At 43.8% G+C, this 22,515-nt stretch overlaps 1 protein-coding gene across 1 annotated transcript in view; it reads left to right on the forward strand.

Annotated features, from left to right (window-relative positions):
- The first annotated feature begins 9,195 nt into the window (after nucleotides 1–9,195).
- The window catches only part of LOC144828803 (kinesin-like protein KIF20A), a 412,946-nt gene continuing 399,626 nt past the window's right edge, over nucleotides 9,196–22,515 (forward strand). Inside the window, exon 1 of the mRNA XM_078687291.1 lies at nucleotides 9,196–9,387. Coding sequence (XP_078543417.1) covers nucleotides 9,268–9,387 — 120 coding nt within the window. The 5' untranslated portion in view covers nucleotides 9,196–9,267. The remainder of the gene's footprint in view (nucleotides 9,388–22,515) is intronic.

The raw sequence follows: 22,515 nt of genomic DNA on the forward strand, positions 1-22,515 counted from the left end.
AAAGACTAGTGGAGCAAATCAAGGCCCAGCAGGAAGAGGGTGCTCGTACTAACACTCACATGTAATTAAGGAACACTCTCTAAAAATGGCTTAAAATGCTTGTGGGATTTTTGATGTAACCATAAAGATGGGAATATAAGGAAACACTAATTTTATGTGCGCACTCAAAGACAGGGAGCTCAAAACAAGGGGCATATATGCCCAAAGGAAGAAAGAAGAGGGAGGCTTCTCCAGGGGGGGGGGGGTACACACAGATATGCTCACCCAAAAAAACTCGAAAAGAAAAAAAAAAACTTCACTGGGTGGGGAGCAAAATGGGGGAGAAAACAAAAAAATAGAGTCCTAATAACAAGTCAAATGGAGTTCAGGGGCCGCCACGTAAGATGCAAAAAATGACCAAGAATGAGTAGTAGAAACATAGGAGGGAAGGAAAAAAAGCTTAATATATTGACCTGGAATGTAAATGGGTTAAGATTGAGAACACGAAGATCAAGAATCCTGGAGTACTTAAAAAACATTGACTGTGAGATATTAATTATCCAAGAATACCATTTAACAAGAGAGGAATGGGAACCTATATGGAAAATGCAAAGTTGGATAGAGCACTGCATCTGTACAAATCAAAATTGCAACGTCAAAGGAGTGGCGATTATATTTAAGAAATCCCTTAAAGCAACAATAGAGAGATCAGAAGTAGACAAGAAAGGAAGGTGGGCGAGTGTGACAGCAAAAATATTAAACAATATATACACGTTGGTGGGTTACTATTGACCAAATGTGGATGATCCAGAACCACTACAAAACCTATACTCTTACCTACTTACAGTAAATACACCTATAATAATAGGAGGCAATTTTAACATCTTACTAAACCCAAAGGAGGACAGGTACCCATTAGGGAAACTACCATCAACCCCAAAAACAAGAGATTGGGTCGGAATCTGTATGAAGGATTTAGGGATAATGGATATTTGGAAAGAGAAAGGGAATAAAGAACATAAATACACCTTTAAAAACAAAAGGCTAGGTCATGAATCTAGAATCAACTTCTTTCTTCTTAGTCGAGACATTGCTGAGCATACAAGAGAGGTGGAACATATCCCAGAACATATGTCGGACCATTCCGCGGTACAACTTAACTTGGTACTATCAGAGTCACCCACGCCCCAAAGGTGGACTATAGATAAGAGGAGACTTCTAGATGAATTAAGTGTGGCTATCCTGGCAGAGGAGACACAACAGTTCTTTGAACTAAACAAAGAAGAAACCTCGAAACAAATAGCGTGGGACACATATAAAGCCTGTATAAGGGGGAAAATTATGAGTAGAATGGCCCATAAAAATAGAGAGAAGAGAGTCTTTATAAAAAATATTGAAAGGGATTTAATGGGGCTCAACCAAGAATTAAAAGGGACAACGAATGCTCAAGAAAGCGAAGAGCTAAGAGAAAGAGTAAGAACAAAGAAAATGGAAATGTCGGAATATCTGGAATGTTAGAGAAAGATGGGAGGCCAGCAAACTCTCAAACTATGAATACGGTGAAGGATGTGGAAAAATTCTCGCTTGGAAAGCAAAAACTGAGTGAGCCAGAAATCATGTGAATAAAGTACAAAGAGAGGGTCAAATTGGTTATGTTTCTGACAACAGGGAAATAAGGAAAGAATTCAAAAGGCTTCTTTTCAAAACTATATATTGAATAAACCACTTGTCCTGGTGATCAGATACAGAGTCTGCTTGAAAAAATTGATATTCCTAAAACATCTCCGGAACAAAAGAGTCATCTAAACCAAGAAATAAGTGAGAAAGAGGTCTTGGATGCAATAAAGTCCCTAAAAAAAGGGAAGGCTGCGGGCCCAGACTCCATACCTAACGAAATATACCAGGCATTCCAAGAGAACTCTCTGACGCCGTTCACTAACTTTCTCAACAAACTTTTTTTAAACAACGGAGAGCTCCCTAAATCATGGAATGAAGCAATAGTAAGTATACTATTAAAACCAGGAAAGGACCCTACTAAGTGTGAGTCATATAGACCCATATCCCTCCTAAACAGTGACTACAAGATTTATACGCAAATCCTACCAAAAAGATTAGGGACAGTGGCAGGGTCCCTAATCCATTCAAACCAAAAGGGTTTTATTAAGGGCAGACAGATCACCGAATTGTCTAATGAGCTTATCGCCACTATAGACATTGCAACACACATTCACATACCTTTGGCAGTTATAACATTCGACGCTGCCAAAGCGTTCGACAGGGTCAGTTGGCCCTTCTTGAGCGCCACATTAGCAACATTTAATCTGGGAAATAATTTTGAGAAAGCCGTAAAAAATATCTATAAAAATCCAACTGCTAGAATATTGGTCAATGAGACACTTACGGAAAGTGTTTTTATAAAGAGAGGAACCAGGCAGGGTTGCCCCCTGTCTACGTTATTATTTAATTTTTACATAGAACCCTTAGCCTGTCTTTTAAGAAGACATGAAGAGATTATATCCTTTAATTATCAGGGATGGGACAATAAAGTCGCATTGTTTGCTGATGACTTAATGATATTTACCGGGGATCTAATCACCTCACTTCCAAAAATAGAAAGCATCATAAGTAATTTTGGGGCTGTATCAGGCAATCAAGTAAACAAGCTAAAGTCTGAAATAATGGAATGGAATATGGTGTCAGGCAATGCTTTAGTAAAGAACAAAATAAAGTACCTGGGAATTGAGTATATTAAAAATATTGAAGGAATAGCGAGTTTAAATTTCAAAAGAATGCATAAAGAAATAAGCAGACTCCTAAAGGCTTGGTCCGGACTACGACTATCTTTCCTAGGTAAATCGAATTTATTAAAAATTACAGTACTACCGAAATGCACCTATCTGTTCAATTCACTCCCATTGGAGTTTGGAAAGGATGAAATAAAGAAACTGCAAGGGGAATTATCAGGCTTTATATGAGGGTCAAAAAGAGTAAGGATTAGCTGGAAAAAGCTGAGAAGAAACAAGCTACAAGGAGGCATAGCCAGCCCAGACCTATTGGAACATTATAAAGCATTCCAGTTTAAAAATATAAGGATTCTGCTAGGCAAAACTGAAGAATGGCCTTTGCATTGGAAAGCACTAATCGGACCTGGGAACGACCACTATCTATATAAATTTGGACATCCCAAATTTTTCAAAAAAATCAAATTAAAGATGATACGATCAGCAGCAAGAATCTGGTATGACATAAGATCTACCCTGGTAATACCATATTATAGTAAATACTCCCCAATCTGGGAATCCCCAGGCACACCAGAATGTTTAAAAGACAGCTTAATCAACCCACTAAAAGAAGCCAATATAAACTACTGGGGCCAGTTGATAAAAGGAAACAAGATTACAGAATGGGAGATTCTGGACGGACAGACCCGGGGGAAGCTATCGAGATTCAAATACTACCAACTAACTAGCTGGCTTAAAGGAGTAAAAGAAAGTTTCCAAGGGGATGAATGTATTGAACAAAAGCTCCAAAACATGGTGCCTTTCCCGAAAGAGATATCATATTGGTATTGGGCCTTGATAAGATCAGGAGAAGAAGAATATAAAATCCCTCAAGACATCTGGGGTAACTCTATGCCAGACCTAGACATTGGGAACCTTTGGGAATCTTCGAATACTATTGCATGTAGAGTGATAAAATCCGCCCCTTTGAAGAAGAATCACTTGTTTACATTGCATAGAGCATATTGGACTCCAAAAAAATTATCTACCTTTAAAAATGGTTCGGTAAAGAAATGTCCCAAATGTGGAATAGAGAGAGCGGCCGATTTACACATGTTCCGAGAGTGTTTAAGGCTGGAAGAATTCTGGGACCAGATTGGTAAGACGCTTTCCGGTTTTATAGAACAGCACATTGAGGTAAGCATGGATCTAATTATTTTTGGGTCTTGTAAATACTCACATAACATCATACTGTCTAAGGGGCAAGAAAATGTCATCTTTCTACTAATCCTTTTAGCCAGGAGGAAAATATGTATAAACTGGATAAAACAATCACCACCAAGACACTCTGACTGGTTAAACCCAATCTTAAGGGTATACAAATTGGATAAACAGGGGAGGCAGAGTAAGAAAAACAGGTTCTGGAACATTTGGGAAAAGTACAAATTAGTAACGGATAGGGGGTCCAATGATTGAGGCAAAGGTACAATTAATTTCAAGCTGAGTCTTGAACCGAGTAGTCAGAATGACTAGCTCTTACTCCTCCGTTAATCATGTGCCAAGAGTTGGACAAAAGGAGGCCCCAAAGGACAAGGTAAACAGGAGGTCTCGAGGAAAAAGGGTCGATTCAAAGAAAATGGGGCCTCTGACTCCTCCATACTAAACATTTTCTTTGCTTGATGAGGACAAACAAAAAGAAAAAAAAAAAAAAAGCTAAGGTCCTGTATTATTTCATTTTTCAGGCCCCTGATGAAGGGTCTTGTTATCGACCCGAAATGCATTGGGCTACGGATTAAATTCTAAAAATTGGAATGTTGAAAAGAATTACACAATCATCCTTATGAAATGAAATAAGGAATGAAGCTCATCAATTAATAAATCACAAGATGATATAACCAACAAGTATCTGGGTCATTTATTGAATAAATTGAACTGAAAAGTGAAGAAAACTTTATTGTTTCTTGTCTAAACACCGCGTACGTCTTCGTGCGTGAGAGGTCTTCCCCCCTCCACACATTGACCAATTCTAAAACTTTGCCACATTGGTCAACTGGCCATATCTAAGACCAAAGTAAGAGTTAAAACAACTATTGGTGGCCTGGGGTAGACAAACAGGTCGAAGTCCTTATCAGAAATTATATGAGTTGCAATGACTCTGACAAAAGTCTAAAGGTTTCCAGAGTTCCCCTAAATCCCATTGTATCCCCGAGCATACCTTGGGAAAGATTAGGGCTCGACATAACTGGACCCATTGAAGGCCATGAAGGTGAAATCAAATACATTCTGGTGGTCATGGATCATTTTTCAAAATGGCTTGAGATCAAAATCATACTAAAGTGCTGACAATACGTGTGTCATTTCAATCTTGGACAAACTTGTCATGAGTGAGGGGCTACCAAAGTGCATCCTAACCGACAACTGACCCCAATTCTTGTCTGAAGCATTCAAATCGTTCCTCAAGAGAAATTGCATAACTCACAATACCAACTCCATCTATCATCCTGATGGGAATGGCCTTGTTGAACGATTCAACAGTAAAAGGCAACATATAATTGTCCAAATTTACGAATCTTAATTGGGAAGTAGAAATTTGTAAGCTCATATGGGCTTACAGAATTACACCCAGCACCAGTACTAATCAATCACCTTATGTTCTCATGAGAAGTAGACAGCTGATCAGCAGGGACTTAGGGTGGATGCCAACGTCAAGACAGATTGAGTGGTCACCCGAAACCATAAGAAGCAATATCGAAAAAGCACAAATGTGCTATAAGGAATGGTATGACAATAGACATTGCGTCAAGGATCACTCATTTAATGTTGGTGACCTGGTTAAAATTTGTCTAGAAAAGAAGGTCAAGAAAGGTGAAAGTAGATTCACTACCCCCTTTCGCATATGCAAATTGTACGATAATGCTGCCAAACTCTGTGATGGCAAAGTGTGGCATATGAACAGACTAGCTAAATGCAGCACTGATGGCAAACAGCTTAGTCAGCTTCGTGGAAGCAATCCTAATAATGATTTATGGGTTGATTATGATAAGGCTCCCGGTTTTCCGTTTAAACGGGGTTTTGCATATACATACAGACAGAAAAATATATTTTTTTTCTGTATTTATAAATAGAAATGGAAAAATGCCAATAAACCTTTGCAGCTGTGTGCCAGCAGAAGACGAGCCTGTCTCAGTGCAGGACGGGGAGAGGGCTTATCAAATTTCAGCTGAGCCCATAACAAAGGTGTACATTAAGGGGCCATCAGGCCCCCTTTTGGTTAAGTATCCTGGCTGGAAGCTATGAGGGGTGGGGGCCGGTGAGGAGGAAGATGCAGCCCTAAAAGCAATTGAGGGATAACAAATGCACACAGCTTGTCATTTCACAGGTACTTAAGAGAGGCCTGCTTTTGACTTAAGTTCAGTCACTGGAGCCAAGAGATATAAACGCACTGTAGGAATGTTAGATGTGGTGTTTTATCCCAGTATTTAAACAAATAACAATTTAAATTCTGCTATTGGATTTATTTCTTTTACAGCGCTATAGCCCTACTCATCATAATGCAAGGTCTCAGAGTGCTTGACAATAAATCATATGTGTGTAAATAAATGTATATGATGTGTTGCATAAGACAGTAAGGGTTACATTAGGAGGACTGTAGTTTACTAACTGCAAGTAACAAAAGGATCTTTGTTAAAAGCAGTAACCCATTTACCATCTACATAAATCTATCTAAACCTATAACAACCAAGCGCACATTGTCTAGTAAAATAAATGTGGAAAAATATTAGCTGTATTTTTTGTTTTTGCTTGCGGCAAAACAAAATGTGGATAAATACAAAAAAATGATCAAAAAATAAATATGGATAAATACAGACCGAAATGTTAAAAAAATAAATACCATAAATCCGGCAGCCCTAATTATGATGAAATGTGCACGGGTCAATGAATACGAGTGACAAAATGTATGTAAGAAACAGTGACTCCAGTGTTGTTGACGTTCCGTCTTCTACTGTACCAACTGATCACCACAACCTGACCTTTGTGAAGAAAATGATTAACACTGACTCGGATGTTGTGGGGGACAGTCATGGTATCAGAGGAAGATTTTTCTAGATGTATCAACAAACCTAAAAAATATAGCGATTTTGTATGTGACTAGCATGCCATGTCCTGCAATGTTTTAAGAGAGGAAGATGTGTTGTAATCGTAGTTACTGCTGCCTGCCATGACTATGGCACGCAACAATAACTGACTTGAGACTCACCTGCAAGCGATCTGATTTACATAGTCTTACCTTCCCTCCTCATTGGTTTCCCCAACATTCCACATTCTAGTGTACACCGTTTATGCTGTTACATAAAGTTTTAACTGACAGTTGCTTCCCAGCTTCGGTGCTGTTCAGACGTGTATGGGGCTGTTTCATTAAAGCTTGATTCTACCAACCTCAACGGTCTTGCCTCGTTATTACTAAGGGTGGGCGTAGTATGCGTAGTGGGGCTACGCGAAGCTACACAAAGTGGGCGAGAAACTATGCCCACCTACACACTTCGCGTAGCCCCACTATGCGCCGCCTGCCCCCTCCCCTACATACCTAATTTGTGTAAATACTAAAAGAAAAGTAAATAAAAAGCACTTGCCTTGTCCGCTGCGTCCCGGGGCTCCCTCTTCTTGTTCGCGCCGCCGTCTTGGACACAATGCGCGTCCGCCCTCGCATGCGCATTTCTCGCGAGTAATGCGCATGCACGGGCGGCCACGCATGCGCATTGGTATCCAAGACGGCGGTGCGAACGAGAAGAGGGAGCCCCGGGACGCAGCGGACAAGGTAAGTGCCTTTTATTTACTTTTCTTTTAGTATTTGCACAAATTAGGTATGTAGGGGAGGGCAGGAGGGAGGCGGGTGGCGGGCAACTTCGCTACGCCCACGGAGTGAGCGTAGTGTTGCCTGCTACGCCTACTTTGCAAAGGGCGAAGTAGGCAACACTACGCCTACTCCGTGGGCGTAGCGAAGTCCTTCGCCCAGGGTTAGTTATTACAAAAGTATTCAGTGTCCGCGATTTAATTCCTGTTTCTATTTCACATGTTTTACTTAATCTTGTATTCCCTAAAAGTATTAGCTATTTTCAGAATGTTGTGCTTCTGTATTATTTATGTGTAACATATTAGTGTTTGTAACACCCACAATTGAGAGCTGTGGACTTGAGGCTGAAAGCAGAGGAAGTAGCTCACACTGGCAGTCAGTGGGTCAAAAAGGTGTTCAGAATGCATGGTCATCTAATCCTTGGCCTGTCTACAGAGCGTACTGAGCAGTGGTCAAGTATTTCAATTGCAATTGTAATTGTGTAAAAATATATGGGAAGGAAGTACACAGTTGTCCATATATTGACGTGGCGAAAGTAAAAGAAAATGCAGTGTTTACAGATGAGAGTGGGTTCCAACCAAAAAGGTGGGAGTGGGTTCTTGTGTGGTTGGGGCTGGTGAGGTGAAAGAGGTGCTAGGAAGTGCATTCAGGGGGGAGTGAAAAGAGGGTGCTGAAGAGGAAACAGATGAGGTGTTAGACATGCAGGTAATCGAGATTTAGAAAGAAAGTGTGTATAAGTATAACATTGATTGAACATAAAGGGATGATTGGGACACTGAGAAGACCACTACCCCGACCACAGGCTAATCAAGGTTTAATTAATAATTTCAGAATTGAAACATTTTCAATTGTACTTACAACACAAAATTGCTCTTACTCATTTATCTTAAACAGCTAACAAACCACTGACAGAGCCAAAAGTCCTGTCTGGTTTTAGATGTATATTAGTTGTGGTATAATTCATGTGGCAATAAAAGAAAGCTCAGACAGGAAGCAAAGTACGGGTTGGGTAGCACACAATGGGAATCACAGACATGTAATTTGCATTTTGAAACCAATTCCTTACTCATGTACCTCCATCCTCACGTCTTTTGCGTCCCACTTAAAGCCCTGAGCGGAACTAATAACCCCAAAATGCATCTTGGTATTAGAGCATAAACCCAGACTGACTGAATGGCTGCGTTAATGTTAGCGATGCCGGGATAACAGGGCGTGGCTATCGTTACATGTGAACCCCAGAATTCAAAGCGCATGTTCCCTGATGGCATGTCTGAGTGAAGTGTAAGGTCATTTTCTGCAATAAAGTTACCGTCGAGCGTAATTGACTGTACAGTACACTGAAGGAAAGGCTGTTTACATCGGGCACAACACTGGCGTTACCAAAGCAAGGTTAGAAACGCGACACGTGAGAGTCGCGGCAAACTATAGGCGCAGTGCGTTTGAGGGCCTACAGGTGCGCAACAACCTTACTGTGTGAAGGTGCATGCGTAAGGCTGGGTAGAACTAAACTGTAGCGGGGTGACGGGGCTGTATTCATCGCAGCCCCGTCCGAATCCGCGCCTGTGCTCCACGTGAGACTTTTATATGTATGCGACTCTTAGGAAGCTGCAGAGAAGAACGGTGGGCGGGGCCAAGGAGGGAGGATAGGTTAATATGGAGTAGGTGGGAGCGAAAAAAGGTAACGTTAAACCCTGTTTGTTTACCTTTAGAGGACTGATGGAGCAGGACAAGGTGCCGAGCAGCCCCTTTGGGGGCGATGGCGAGGTGTCTAAGATGTTCGTCTACCCTGAACCGGTGCCGCAGCAGAACACCCCGGGCAGCGGCTCAAAGGAAAACGTGAGCAGTGTTTTACTACGCACTTAAAAAACCAAATGTCTACAAAAATGACAGTCTATTTTGCCATTCGCTTTAGCACGCATCGAACATTCTCTATACATCGGTGTACCCCTGGCAGGGACTCTGGGCTCTTAATTTACCCAAACATTCTTATGCCAGCCCAGTAGTGCTGATTTTATCGTTTGCTAAACACGACTACTAGTCCCAAAAGTGAAAAACCTGTCATTGGCTGGGTTGTTTGGAAAACTCGAGTGCAAGTGACACTTGTTTTATTCCTTCTTTTCTTTCCGTTTCAAGGAGGTTTGGTATACTGGGTTTTCTAGTCTGCTGCAAGATTCCGGAAGAATTTCTAGCCTAGAAGACACCCGATTTAAACTTTACAGTTTGTCATTGAGTGCTGCATAACATTGGGTATGGGCGCCGGCTTTGGAGGCGCCATTGCAGACCGTACTGCCCTGGTGGTCATTAACAGCAGAAGCTTTTGTGTTTTCTAATATTCGGAATTTAGCTTTTTCGCCATTTTGTGACTCATATAATTACTGACTCCTCTGTTTGCCGTTTGGCAAGTGAGGTTTATGATATTTCAAAATCCTAATTCGCAAATTGTAGCATGACTGGTGTTCCCACGTTGAAGCTGTACTTCTGGACCCAAACAACCATACTGAGTATGTAGACAGATTTCACACGTGTACTAACATTCTTGTATGTTCAGTCTAGTTGTTTGCCGGACTTTTTGGCAAATACTCCTGGAAATAGACTTTTCCCCAAGTATTTAAGTACTGTATTTTGAGTAATAAATTATTCTGCCCTGGTGTGTATTTCTGTACCTCTTTCCGAGAAAATGGGACTTCCAACAGACCATGTAGTTGTGCTGAAACTCTTGGAATTTATGTGTTATCATGTCAGCCAATGGAGGTGGGGTTAACACTTCAAGAAATGGATCCAATACTAGATCCAATACTAGAAAGAATAGTGATACACTGTTTAAACCCAATGTGATTACAACACACATGTTTCAGAGGATTTGACAATGTATCTAGGCTGCTTATGTTGATATTTAAAAAGGGGAATTAGTGATTTGACAGCTAAAACGCAGCTTCCACAGATTTCAGTACAGAGCAGTTTATAAACCGTTTTCGCAGTTATTTGAAGATGAGACTCCTTGTTACCAATTCTTCAAAAATTCCTTCTGTGAAATGACATTGAGGTAATACAATATTTTGAATTCAGTCTTCAGAAATACACTCCTGTTCAAATGGTTTCTCCTTGTGCAGCAGTTGTATGTTTAGGAGTGCACTTTTTTACATCCATGTGCGGGCTCCCGATTAGTGGTGGGTGATTAGGTTATAATTCCAAGCGTGCCTGTCCAAGAATTAAAAAAAGAAAGCAAAAGCATAGTTAGGTTTTAGAAATATATCATGTGAAAAAGAAATCCCAGCAGAAATAGGCCAAGCAAAACATACTGGTCCACTACAAATGATAAATACCAGTGTTGTCTTTGTTATTTTAGTACAGACCCTTTGCACTTTACAGAGGTTAGATGGAAGGTGACCTACAGTATGGAACAGAGTAAGGAAAGAAGTGTTGCACCACATCAGTTCTGCGTGTCTGACCGTATGATCATAGAGGTATATACTGAGAAATAATTATATTGTGTATTGGCAAATAATGACTAATATGATTTTGGACTCTAGGAGTCCTAGGGGATCGTGCCAAACATGTCAGTATTTGGGGGGGGCGCTACTGGGTCCACGACAGGGTCTAGGTGGCAGAATATCTCTACCCTGCCCCCTTATATTATTATTATTATTATTTTTTTAAACTTCAGAACAGGGCACCAAGTCCCTGAGCCCTGTAATGGCTCCCTGCTGAATTAGTCTAATGTTGCTGTCAGCCAATCGGAGTATTTGCTCCAGAGTCTGACTCCTGCAGGAGAGAATTGGCCCAAGAGGAAGAAAGCTCCCTTGGCCAAGCTAAAAGCTGTATTTTTGATTTGGTGCTCTCGTGAGACTCTGGTGGGGTCCTTCTGACCCAACCATCCAGATATACAAATATTTTTAAACCTTTATCTCTCAAAAACTCTTGAACGGATTTAAACCAAATCTCAAAAGGCATGCTTTCTGAGTCAAGGTCAAGCTTCCTGCCAAATCTGGTGTAATTCCGTTGAGCAGTATTTGCAAGTGCACTGTCTAAAGCCCCTGGCAGTCACTCTGAGTTGCATTTTAGACCCATTTTATTCACCCACCATTCTACTCTAGAAGGAGACCTTCCTTGTGCAAGTCAGTACTGACTTGTCTTGCTCCTCATAAGACATATGAACAGTTCATCTTGACCTGCCAGGGAAGGCCCCACTAGAATGGGGCAGAGGCAACTAGTGCGGGGCAGGATTTTAAATTCTGCCAGCTGAATTGGAGTAAAATAGTAATTCGGAGTTACTCATGTAACACAGATTCACAAATTAATTCTGCCGCTCCGCTGGCGGATTTAAATCAGCACTGTAATGGTTTTAAACCGGGCTAGAAGACCGAGCAGTCCCTCTATGTTTAAAAATCATTGCAGAATAAACTTTAATCTGTAGTGATTTTTAAATCTATAGGGACTGATCCCTCTTGCAGCCCTGTAAAGTTGCAGTGCTGTGCGCATACCCCTCAGTGCACTTACATTAAGTATGTAAGAGTGCTGAGGGGTAGTCAATGGAGTGGATACCCCTCGTTGCCCTTACATGAGTATGTAGGGGCACCTAGGGGTATGCACTGAACATTGTGGTGCCCACTCTGCCTCTTTGCGGAATTCCGCAGAGTTTTAATGCAATTCAGCAGAATTAAACTCTGTCAATTCCGCCCATCCCTAAATGCAGCACCAGACTGGTTCAGTTTTATTAGGCCTCATTCGTGTGGTATGACTTGGATCCTGTTGTGCAGGGAGTAACAGTACACATCTGGACATACCGTTGACCATTTGGGGTATTACATGAAACACACAAAAGCTGATAGATGCCAGGTAAACTTTAGCAATGTTCTAAAAAACATAAACGTTTGTACTTGCACCTAGAAAGCAGCACATCTCATCATAGCGTTGATAGAAATAGTCTTTAGTTGGTAGAGGTTTGCACACTATCCAAGTAGGGACCACCACACTAGTTAGGGTAAGTTAGAAACACACAGTAAATTAACCTGTGCTCACCCTCTGGTAGCTTGGCACAGAGCAGTTGCGCGTAACTTAATCCAGACCCCCCAGGATATAGCGGCGTAAAAGTGCAAATTTTGCGGCACAAAAATGTAAATTTAGCGGCATTATAGCAGCACTTTATTTTACTCGTAATCATTCCTTTTCAGCCCTAAATCAATGGAACCTGTTTTAGCATAGTATTCCTCTTTGAAATAGGCATGCGTAAAGTTTCTGCAGCTCTACGGAAGCACAGCTCCAATCTATTAACCTACTAACCTTGTGGGAGGGGGTGTATGTCTCCTTGGGATTTTCTAGCGCCCCTGAGTGCACCCCAGCCGGGGCACCACTTTCACCGCTTCCTGGGTGCAGTCGCACAGCTCTCCTTTGCTCCATGTGTGCAGTCACACAGCCCCCATTTGCTCCCTGGGTGCAGTCATACAGACCCCCCCCATTGCTCCCTGGGTGCAGAGGTACAGCCTCATCTTGTGTTGCGTGCACTGACTCCCTTTTATGGGTAGTGTTGACAGGGCAGACATCTCGCAATAATCATCCTTCAGAACCAGGTTCCCAGTTCCAAATTCAGTAGCTCTAACCATGGTGTCACATCCTCTTCCCCCCCCACTAAACACCATACCGCCCACTGAGAGAAACTCGCACTGCCTCAACTATAACCCAATTGTGCCCGCTATAAACACCTGGATGCGGCTCAATTTTAATTACGCTCTAGACAAGAGCAATATGCTGCCTACAAAAAAAGTAACATCATCCTGGAAAAAGCAAATACTCATAGTGAATACAAAGTAAGTAAAGCATGTGAAATGTAAGCAGGAAAAACATGGTTACTTTAACACTTTTACACTAACTATTCAGAAATCAGTGAGTGCTTTTGCCTGCAAAAGAGAAGGACATGACTACAGGGCACGGAATGGACCAAATTCAATGTCCATTGCTTATATCCTTACAGAATGTAAGCAGTATAGTAAAAAGACCAATTTCCTGAACACCGAGACACAGTACACATTTTGTTTTCCAATCCACGTGTTGCAGTGCCTCCAGCACTTGTGCACTAGTTCCCCACCCGGGGGGAAACCACGCTATTCAAAGAAAGACAAGTAAACAAAAGTAGAGCTTCACTGGCAAGCTCTGTAGAGTGGCGCAAATGTGTTTGGGTATGAATAAAATCAATCTGCCCACTTTGCTTTCACTCTGTTTGGCTTTATTTAGTTATTTTTCATTAGTTGAACCTTTTATTCCCACAGCTACATATTGGAACATTGCTTTCTTTGGGCCGGTACTGTCCAGTACGAAGTACCCAGCACTTTTTTATAGAGCGAGCGAGAGTGCCGGCACTTCTCAGAAACAAGCAGGTACTCTGTTACAGAGTACCTGCACTTCCATTTATCCATTTCAAGCACTGCTTTGGAATTGTAAAATATCACAAAAAGATGTCAATTACAATGTTTTCCTTTTTTGGATCCATTTAACAAATCACCGAACGAAGAAAAGAGAGGGGGAGAACCGTTTCTGAAATCAGGGTTTTCAGTCAAAGAGAAGGTGCTAAAAAAAGAAAGGGAAGAAAAGGGAGGAAGAAAGAAAGGCAGGAGGGCAGTTGAAGCGGCAGAGCAGACACACACAGTGTATTGTGTGCGCAAGAAAGGAAAAGATAGTCCTTTTCCTTATCTGCGCGCCCCTCGCGTCCCGGGGCTGAATCCTAATTTTTTATTTACATGTGTTCCAGTCGAGTCTGCAGCTCCAGAGAAGAGAAGCGCTACTTTGCTTTTCTCGCTCCTCTTTCATAATTATTGTAAATAATCGAGGAAGCAGGCAGCTAATACGGCTGTAAAGCGCCGTTCGATGGGGTGACATATGGGCGCACAGCCAATAAAATGGCATCATTTTTTCATGCCTACTTGGAGAGTGTTTTTTCGCGGGCAGTTTGGTAAATATCGCGCCCGTCGTGCTTGCCAGCTGATTTCGCGATTTTTTCGTGAATCGCCAAATCGCGAAATGCTGGAGAGTCTGCTTAATAGGCAATGTGTAAAGTATTTGTGCAACACTTAAATTACAGTAATTCAATGAAAACACCACCCATTAAGAAAATCCAATGAGTACAAGTCAAGATATGAATTTTTAAAGATTAAATGAGAAAACAGTGCTTAGAAGTCACTCGCAGTCAAAAGGTTACTTGAGGATGTGAGGGACTGGTGCAAAATCAAAGGTTTGGTAGACCGCAATGGAGGTCAGGCCAGCTACAGGACCCAGACAGGTCCAGCTGAAGAAATACTTTGAATGGAGCTTTTGTCGACGTAGAGAGTCTGTGTTGTTTTTGAGCTGCCTGTGTCGTCGTTGAGGTCCTTTTGATGTGAGTGCAATGCATCGTCGATCCCCACGGGCTATGGATCCTTAGTCGTCGAGTTGGGTCAGCGTCAAAGGGCAATGAAGGGGGAGTTTAGGCAATGTGTCGGTTTTTGCAGAAATCCGCTTCAGAACTCACTTATGAGGCCCGTAACTGGAGGGGTACCTCAGGCAAGGGTAAAACTCACAAACGGCAGAGTCCACCAGCAAGGTCGCAGGATATCTGTTGTGTCCCTGAGATTTCAGAAAACAGGAGGCAAGCCCTTTGAGTCACTTAAGTGAGATGGGCCCAGTCCTTGTCCTCAGCAGGGCAGAGCTCCGCAGGCAGCAGGGCAACTTAGCAAAGCAGAGAATCAGTACTTACGAACAGTCGGTCAATCACAGCAAAGTGGCAATCCTTACAGCACAGCAGAGTTTACTCTAGCAGAGTTCATCACAGGTCTAGTAATGTACTGATTTGGTAGGGTCAGAGCCTTAAAACCTATGCCCAAAAGTGCCTTTGATGTAGAGAGTGACTTCAAGTGTACCCTCTGATGTGCACAAGGGTCCTTTTCACCCAGTCCTTTCTTCAGGCTATCTATGGGGGGTTATCAACTCTTTGATCAACTCTTTGTGTGAGGACAGGACAAAGCCTATTTAGTGTGAGCCACCTCTCCTTGTTCTTGCCCAGGAAAGCTAACAGAATGCAGACGAGTCCTCGGTCAGACCCAGCCCTTCCTGTGTTTGTGACTGTCTAGCGGAATGCACAAAGTGTAGCAGTCGCTCAGCCTAGACATGTATTGGAGACCGGCTGAAGGCACACAGAGCAAATTTAGGAGCAGAAAAATGTCCGCTTTCTAAAATGGTAATGTCTAATCTAACTTTACCAATAAAGAGCATTTATCACCGCCATCCCAAAGCCATATATGAAACGAGCATGCGCTGTCTCGAAGACGCATGTATATGCTTTGTGGGCTTCAACCCGCCCATAGGCTTCCTATTCACTGGCTCCATAGTCCCTCTTCTATTCTTTCTCTCCATTTGTCCATGGCGTGCATGAATCTTCTTGTGTTCAGCCCTCCCTGAGAGCATAGACCAATTATTCCTATCAATCCACTGTTCCTATTTTAGTAACAACTTTTTTTTGTTTGTTTTGAGCACTTAACACAAGCGCTTGTATTTTCAGTCGCTCTGAGCAGCTCTCACAGCCCTCGTTCTTATCTCGTCACATTTGCTGAGCATTCAAAGACCAAGATCAAATGTCGGACAATGTTTTCTTTTGAGAGGGTGCCTATTCTGTGTCCCAATTCCCTCCCACTTTACTGCTTGCTTTGTTAAGGACCCAGTGTTGCTTGCATATCCCTGCTACTGGGGAAAGAAATGTCATCACTGTGTGAGGCACAACTTTCATGCAACTACTGCTTGATAGGCTGCTGGCAGATGGACTAAATGGGCTCCATGTGAGGCATTAGCCATTGTTCTATTCTATGGTGTTCCTGCCATAGCTCTCAAAGTTTGAAGAACTGGCGCAGCAGACAGACAACTGCACATACAAAGTGTGTTTTATTTTTTTAGTCTGATCATTTTGAGATTTTAGTCCGCTCTGTGCGGTTGGTTGTAAGCTGCCATGATGTTTAGAACATACGGTCAGACACTATTAGTATCCTGCTTGAGCTTTTTTTAGCAGGATGTTGTTTTTCACATTTGTGTGTCCTTTGGTCCTCAGCAGCTGTGTGGAGGTTTTGTGTGGAGGTTTTGGGTGGGCTTGGTGTGTGCACAACTGTGGTTCAGTGTTCATGCATGTAAGGTCAGGCTGGCTCCCAGTTGCTGCCTGGTGTGCACTTGTTTCTTTGTGGTTCGCCCACACTTGTTTTTGCAGGTATGTTTTTAAATAGAAGTGCTTGTTCCTCTTCTGTAAAGTGATCAGCTTCAAAGCTTCTGATTTTAAGACCCAGAGGCAGAGCCCGGGTTGGTCTTTACTGGTGGCATGCTGGCTCTTTCCTTGTGCTACTTGTTGGCATGAGGAATGCGGGCTCCTGCTTTGCTCTCAGCTGATTGGCTTCCTTACAATCCATTTGGTGAATCTGGAGAACTTGCTTCTAGTTTTCACCCATTTTAGTTTTCACTAAAAAGATCTCAGAATCACAGATTCCTGAATAGTGCATGGAAACCTACTCCTAGAAACCACTGCCATGTTCTATAATCGTGCTTGTGAAACCGTGAACGCAATATCTCAGTGTTCCACCACCGAGTTGTGTGACTGGGATTAGGGCCAGTGACCAGAAGGCTAAATGTGGCGATATATTATTCATCTCATGTGGTGCCTTGCTTGCAGATAATGCCAGACAGGCTAGTTTGAATCTAGTGGCACAGCAAACTATGTTTTGGCACTCCGTCCTTCATCTTGCTGTGTTTGCTATGTTCGCCCAAAGTGGCCAACACTTAGCCTGGCCGATGAGCAGTGATAGCCCGAAACCGGTCCCTAGATGCTGGATTCCAGGCCAGGGAGGACCTGGCCTGGCAGTTCAGGCTATAATGTTCCCATGAGGAGCAGGGTCAAAACTGATTTGCATATGGCTGGGTCCAAACTGGGGTGGAATGGTGAGCATAAGAACTTTGGATTCAAACCAGATCTCTTGACTGGGGGTGAGTGGTTGAAAGGTTTCGGTACTCCTTCCTTCATTTTGTTGTGTTTGCTATGACTACAGTATCTTGGGGCATTCTTAAAGATCATGTGAGCCAGATATACATGCTTTCTGTAGCAGGCTGTGGTATCTTAAGCCCTTGCTAGAGATTCCACAGGCATAACGTGCCCCTTTTTCACAAAACTGCTATCCCATAGCAGGGGTAAGATGTATGGGTGTCATAACGTAGGCAAAACAGGTGTGGGATTTAGGTAGGCTCAGTATGATAAGATAGGTATGGTATGCTAGGGTTGGTAGGTTAGGCACCATATGTGAATTATTTACTAGTTATGGAAGGTAAGTATGGCATGTAGGTTTGATAGGGTGGGTATGAAAGTGGTAGGCTAGCTATGGTGGTTTATTTTAAGTCAGGTAAAGTAGAATAGATATGGTAGGTTAATTATTATTTAGTAGGTAGCTATGATAGGGCATAATAACATTTGTGCTTGATATTTCAGAGTTTGTACTATTAAATACTTTTCTAGACAACTTGCTTACAAATCATAGTTTTGTTAAACAGAGGCACAAACACATACTTTAAAAAACGAAATCCCACTTTTTAAAAAACATTCTTTATTGGCTTTTCAGACATGTTAAATAAAACAATAATGTTACACTGTCCATGGAGTAAAATGTTATTACGGTTCTATGTCCACTCCCCTCCCGAATATTATGAAGGTAGTAGAGCAGAAAAAGGGAATGAGACATACCTCAAATGGGTCCTACCAATTGTCACATTCAGTCCCTTCCCTGGCTGCTTGGCCCCCTTCCAAGTCCCTACTCATCCTGATAGCGCCTCCCTGGGCCCTCTAACTGTGTTGTGAGTATGCTCTTCCAAGTCCAGAGACAGGGACCTCATAGTTTGTAGTTCAAACGGGATCCCGTGGTGATGGGCTCTCTACCCCCTATATCTTCTCATGCTTCTCTGGGAAACGGGGGCCACATACATTTTGCATTTCCAGGGCCATGCAACTATGTAGATCCGCTTTCCTTTCTTCCAGTGATTTGACAATCGCTGATTTCCGAAGTCTAGCAATGATTTTTGCAATTGCCAGTCTCACCCACCTTATGGCTCCTTTGTACCTATTGCCCCCAACGCCTTCTGTGATGTGTAGCAAAACCAGCACTGTGTCCTGGGCCAGCAGCCATCCCAAGGCTCTGCCCATATAGGCTAGAACCGCCACCCAAAAATGGTTGTGGGCCGAACAGCCCCAAACCATATGTAGGAAATCCTATGATGGGAAGCTCTTTGCACGCACATACATACATATCATGCAGAAGACGAATCCCAGCACGACAATAAAGATCCACGAGCCACACCAATTGTGAGCGTTAATCAAGTTGTTTATTCAGGCAGATAAACAGACGCGTTTCAACGACAGCCGTGGTCTTGGTCACATGATCCTAACAGGTGATCATTGTGCCTTTTTAAAAGGGGAACACAGATTGGGTCACACGTGACGTAATCATTTTTGTCATTACTTTTCTTTCTTGTACTGTATTTCTCAATTTTTTTTCTTATTCAAAAGTGAAGTTTATACTTTTCAAATAAAATAATGAAATAACAGGGTGTTACAAAAAAAACTGAGTGAAATTGGAACATGGTTAAATTTAACATGTCTCGTTCATTGTAAATTTACATATTCCATGTTGAGATGTAACCCAATCTAAGCTACATCGGAAAAAGTTACTTCAATAAATTAAGTTTAGGTCATAATAGATGTCTGAACCAGAAATAGCATTCATTGTTAACAGCAATTATACACATTTCTAGTGAAGAAGAAGCGATTTAATAATGGAATAGTATCTGAATATTACCTGCACAATTGGTATATTGACTCGTATAGTCGGTACGCAAAAATGCATTCAAATTGTATCTGACTTAAATGAGCTTTATGTGAAAGACTCGTTGTTGGAAGTGGGGGTCCTTATCCTTCACCATCGCCACCAAATTGTGGAGGCGGGAGTCCCTGTCCCACATTGCTGTTGCCAGGTGCGAGATCTGGACCCCTCGTTTCAACGTCAGGCTAAGTGAGGACACTGTCTGAGATAGCCCTGCTCACCACCTTAGTAGCTTGGCATGAGCAGCCAGGCTTATCTCCAAGGCACGAGTGTACAGTATGTGCAGCCGCACTCATAGCACCCCAATGATTTCACCACAAATAGACTCCACACGAGTTTTGTATAAAACGAGCATAATCTTTATATAAGAAGATATACGATATGACCACATGATGCAAAACCAACATATAATAATGGGTAGAATTCCTTCCAGTGGATTGTTACGTTCTAATCCCAACCACCGCTTCTAACCAACAGTTAAGCTTAGTTCTAACCATTTCCAAAGGTTAGGCAGGTTGTATTGCTAGAATCACACACGTTGCAAAAGAAAAGAAATACTGCAATGTGTTACGATATACTCCTGTGCCGTGCAATAGAGAAACAATGTCATACGTAGCGCCACAGTCATGTACTTTGCAATAGAAGGAAGAATGCAATGCATTTCACTACCAGCATGCCCTGTGCAAGGAAGAAACAAAGCAATGCATCAAGCTACAATCATGTACTGTGCAATGAAGAAATAATGCAATGCACTACGTTATAATCGAGTACTGTGCGATGAAGAAATAATGCAATGCGCCACGTTACAATCATGTACTCTGCAAGGGAAAAATAACAGTGCATAGCGCACCAAGCATGTAGTTCGTCCGGCACAAATAAGGTCAAGCGTCGTACGATAGTTCAGTAGCAGCAATAATGCAAAGTGTAATACGACAGTCTAGGTGCTCTGTCAACAGTTGCCCCCAGCCTGGATCAATGATGACCCAAAAGTACCGCTTCTCATTCTGGCCCCAGTACTGCCCCTCCTTGAGCCAGCACGGGCCTCGATCCGAGCCGAAGCAAAAGGCTCAAGCAGCTGACAGAAGCAAGAGACCGAGAGAGTGTCCCTCTGAGCCCTCACCCCACCCCAGGTGCTTATCCACATTACCTGGGAGGTGCAACCCCCCTCTCCTCTCCTCTTTAAGTGACCTGGGCCTTGATCCAGAACTCCGTCAATGGACACGGCGAGCTCGGGCTGGCGGCTCAGCTCCTTCGGGGCTGCCGGTCCAGACCGCTACTGTTTCACTCCGAGTGCCCAATGACCTGGCCCTCCTTCCGGCGGTCTTGGTGGACACTGAGACCTGCACTCAGCACTGTGGAGACTTACTTCGATTTTGATGCACACACTACCCAGGCACTCCTCACCAGCGCTTCTGGTTGCAACTCAACACGCACTCTGCGCATCAGTGTCTCACCTCTTCTCCCGGTGCACACAACGACCAGACGCTCTTCACCAATGCCTTGGCTTGCACCACGACACGCACCCTGCGCATCCGAGACTTTGCTTACTCCTGTGTTCGCGCGATGCTTGAGACTTCTCCGGAAACTTTTATGTTCCTGTGTTTCCAAATGGTTAGCTGCTCGCCTCGGGCCCTTGAGGTTCAGGACACAGCACAAAGCACAGTCCTGCTCAAGAAGGGGGTCACACCACCAACTGCAATGTCAATCAATCAAGCATTTATATAGCGCGCTACTCACCCGTAGGGTCTCAAGGCGCTGGGGGAAGGGGGTCTGCTACCGCTCGAACAGCCAGGTCTTGAGTTGCTTCCTGAAGGAGTGGTGGTCCAGGGTCGGGCGGAGGTGGATGGGGAGGGAGTTCCACATCTTGGCAGCCAGGTAGGAGAAGGATCTTCCTCCCGTGGTGGCTCGATCGTAGCTGGCGGGTGGGGGTGTAGAAGGTCAGGCGGTCGTTCAGGTATCTTGGTCCTTGGTTGTGGAGAGCTTTGTGTGCGTGGGTGAGGAGTCGGAACGTGATTCTCTTGCTGACGGGGAGCCAGTGCAGGTTTCTCAGGTGTTCGGAGATGTGGCTGTGTCGGGGGATGTCCAGGATGAGGCGTGCTCAGCGCTCTGGATGCGTTGGAGTCTCTTCTGAAGCTTGGCTGTGGTTCCGGCATAGAGGGAGTTGCCGTAGTCCAGATGGCTGGTGACTAGGGCCTGGGTGACCGTCTTCCTGGTTTCGGTGGGGATCCACCGGAAGATCTTGCGTAGCATGCGGAGGATGTTGAAGCATGACGAGGAGACGGCATTGACTTGTCTGGTAATGGAGAGGGAGGAGTCCAGGATGAAGCCCAGGTTGCGTGTGTGGTCTGTCGGTTTGGGTGCGCTGCCCAGGGCAGGGGGCCACCAGGAGTCGTCCCAGGCGGAGGGCGAGGATCCCAGGATGAGAACTTCCGTCTTATCTGAGTTCCGTTTCAGGTGGTTGCTCGTCATCCACTCGGCTACGTCTTTCATTCCTTCGTGTAGGTTGGTTCTGGCGGTGGCGGGGTCGTTGGTGAGGGAGAGGATCAGTTGGGTGTCGTCGGCGTAGGAGATGATGTTGAGGTTGTGCTGGCGTGCGATGGCCGTGAGGGGGCTCATGTAGATGTTGAACAGCGTGGGGCTGAGTGATGACCCTTGGGGTACGCCGCAGATGACTTCGGTGGCCTCGGATCTGAACGGGGGGAGGCGGACTCTCTGGGTTCTTCCGGCGAGGAAGGAGATGATCCACTCCAGTGCCTTCTCTTGGATCCCGATGTTGCTGAGGCGTTGTACTAGGGTGCGGTGGCAGACCGTGTCGAACGCCGTGGAGAGGTCCAGGAGGATGAGAGCCGCTGTTTCTCCGTTGTCGAGCAGGGATCTGATGTCGTCGGTGGCTGCGATGAGGGCGGTCTCGGTGCTGTGGTTGGCCCGGCAGCCAGACTGTGAGTGGTCGAGGGATCCATTCTTCTCGAGGAAGGCGGCCAGCTATCTGTTGACTGTCTTCTCAATGACTTTGGCAGGGAAGGGGAGGAGCGAGATGGGTCGGTCGTTTTTGAGTTCGGTGGGGTCCGCTGATGGTTTCTTCAGTAGGGCGCTGAGTTCC

Source organism: Lissotriton helveticus, chromosome 4_1 (assembly GCF_964261635.1).
Source record: "Lissotriton helveticus chromosome 4_1, aLisHel1.1, whole genome shotgun sequence".
Lineage (NCBI taxonomy): Eukaryota > Metazoa > Chordata > Amphibia > Caudata > Salamandridae > Lissotriton > Lissotriton helveticus.